This window comes from Anarrhichthys ocellatus, unplaced genomic scaffold, assembly GCF_004355925.1.
Source record: "Anarrhichthys ocellatus isolate YVR2014 unplaced genomic scaffold, GSC_Weel_1.0 scaffold65, whole genome shotgun sequence".
NCBI classification, from domain to species: Eukaryota; Metazoa; Chordata; class Actinopteri; order Perciformes; family Anarhichadidae; genus Anarrhichthys; species Anarrhichthys ocellatus.
The window spans coordinates 868,652-871,401 of record NW_022280095.1 but is presented as its reverse complement, the minus strand read 5'-3'; the positions used below and the strand labels follow the sequence as shown (position 1 = coordinate 871,401).

The window sequence follows — 2,750 nt, the reverse complement described above, 5'->3', positions numbered from 1 at the left end:
GTGTGTGTGTGTGTGTGTGTGTGTGTGTGTGTGTGTGTGTGTGTGTGTGTGTGTGTGAGCAAATGGACGTTCCTCGAAGCTTGTGGCCTGACTCTGGCATGCTGCTTACCTGCGCTTCTCCAGTTTTGAATGCCTTTTAATCAGGTGAAGAATGAGCCTCTCACTTCTGTGTACACTGAGTGACCAGAAAAATACGCCCCGTCGTACATTTCAGTGCAACCCAAAGCAGAGCTGTGTACTGGATTCCTTTGTTTTAGGGCTGTTGGAGGGATGGATTCAATAGTCTTTTTAGGGGAGCGTTGCCTTATTTGCTTGCATAATATCTAATGCAACGACATTTCTGATATTTGACATAATCCAGAATTTGTTCTCCTCTAAAGGCTGTTGTATTGTATTGCAGTACAACGTGAACTTCTGTTTTCTGGTCAGTCAGTGTAGAAGTACGCTTTGATGAGTCGTGAGGATAGGTCTGTTGTGGTGTGGACCAGGAATAGCTTTGAACTAATGTCATTAATCTTTTTCTTTGCTGGCATTTAACATGCATCGCTTGGGATAACTTATACTTTTGAACGCACTTTCAGTTTTCACAGTTGAAATACATCTTTTAGGGCCTTTGGGGAGACGTGCGGTGTTCCGCACTAAGATATCTCAAGTTGTATTAAATTGACCGTGTCCAAAGCAGAGTTGAGATCAGCACAGTGTATAATATATGCAGTTACCAAGTCAAATAAGTGATGTGAACATTTCCCCAAAGGTAAGAAGAAGACATATTCCAATCTTGAAAATTGTTATTATTTCCATATAATAAGTTGCACGCCGCAGGGATGCTCTCTGGCTAGTCCTCCTTGCTGTGCATTGCTTCTTCTTCTATAGTTTGTTGGGTTTTAACCTTTTCTTTTCCTACAGTTATTTAATGCAACTATGTACTGTTAAAAAGTATTTGTTTTTTTTCTGAGTTGATTCCAACACCATGTCAGATAATACCATTATTTGAGATTATCTTTTTCACCAACTTTGATCTTTTTCTCCCTCCAGGTTACGCCAAACCAGGCAATCCCCACCACACTACACCTGGAGTCAACAGCGGGCCCCTTCTTATCCCTCATGGCTCCACACCTTCTACCCCTGTCCCCCCTCACGCATCTCCTGCTCAGCCACCTCCCACAACCCCGATCACACCGGTCTTCCCCGGCATGGTTCCCTCTCACAATCCTAATTCTCCATCCCCGTCCGTGATCAAAGGAGGTCCACAGACCCCCGGCGGCCATGTTACACCGACGCCTTCGTCTGTCATTAAAGCCCACACGCCTTCCGGCACCCCTTGTGGGACTCCGGTCCCCGGCAGCGGGGGCTTCTCCCCTTCCCCATTCCATACCGTTTCCCGACCGGGCACCCCCGCCTCCTCCCGCAGTGGCCCAGACCCTTTATCTCAGACAAACGCCATGGGCTCAAACCAGCAGAGGGGTTTCTCTCAGTCCACGGATCACCAGTCAGGACCCACCCACCACGGCATACACCCGCAAGCAGGTAACCCCTCTGGGTCAGTGATCCGAAGTTACACCCCCTCTGGACAATCCGCTCCAGTTAATCCGAGCTGTTCCACCTCAGGTCCCAGTCCCAAGCCCTCCCCGTCTCATTCGGCACAGATTCAGGCTGCCATGGCCGCCGCCGGAGTGCTGAACAGACACACCGGGGGTAGTAACAGCGGCAGTAACAGCCCCGTGCCCTCTGCTTTCAAGGGCACCTCTCGCTCCGGCACACCCTCCGTTAGCTCGTACGTGGTACAAGGTTCCGCCCAGGCCGCCCTGGCTCGTTCCTTGGGTCTGTCGCACCCCTCGGGTTCCCCTCAAGTCTCCCTCTCTAGTCCGGTCGCTCTCACCGGCTTCCCAGCTCTGTCCTCCAGCACGGCACCCTCTCATTACCCTGGCCTGTCCCCCTTTTCCTCCCTTTCATCCTCTCTCCCGCCTTCGTCCATGCCCTCCATGTCTCCCAGTACCAACATGTCTAACCATCCACAAACCTCCATCTACACCGCTGCCGGTGCGGCCTCTCCTTTCGGTCTGGGCCCCTCGTTGTTCTCAGGCCTTCCTCCTGGTGCTAACCCCGCTGCTTTCCAAGCGCTGGGGGTTTCAGGAGGGCATGGTGCCGGGAGCCCTGTGTTGTCTTCATTCATGGGCCTGCCAGGGGCCTCTTCGGTAGCGTCGGTGTCGCCACTGCAGGCGGCAGCAGCGGCGGCAGCTGGAGTTCCATCGTCATCGCCAGTTTTACCGGGCTTTGCGTCGGCTTTCAGCTCCAACTTCCAGCCCGGGTATGTGAGCTTTGAACATTTTTACTTTCCAGTATTCAGTTACATGGATAATCTAAAATACACCGAATGATTTTATATTGATTTAGTGTTATTTCATTTAGTCTGACATGAAAAGACCAAAGCCGCTACTAAATTTAAATGTAGGTCTGTGGAAGTTACTGCTCTCCTCTCACTCTGTGCCGCAAAGCAAAACTAAAAATCTAATTCTATTCCTTTAAGTCAGTATACAAAATAATGTACCAATGGTTGTGTTAATAATTTTAAATGAATATACAAACAGTAGTAGTATATATATGGTTGGATATGTAATTCTCTTAAGTATACATGTGTTTATATTTGTCCCTACTTTACTAAACTAATTCGCTCTGGGTTCATTTCAACATGTCATTGCTTTCCACTATAAACAAAAACTCGTAAAGTGTGTATGTATGTATGTATGTAT

General features: G+C 48.8%; 1 protein-coding gene across 2 annotated transcripts in view; it reads left to right on the top strand.

Moving 5' to 3' along the window:
- proser1 (proline and serine rich 1) overlaps positions 1-2,750 on the top strand; it is an 8,460-nt gene that overhangs the window by 3,114 nt on the left and 2,596 nt on the right. For both annotated transcript variants that reach the window (XM_031872737.1, XM_031872736.1), the window contains one exon: positions 1,036-2,308. In XM_031872737.1, coding sequence (XP_031728597.1) covers positions 1,036-2,308 — 1,273 coding nt within the window. The remainder of the gene's footprint in view (positions 1-1,035; positions 2,309-2,750) is intronic.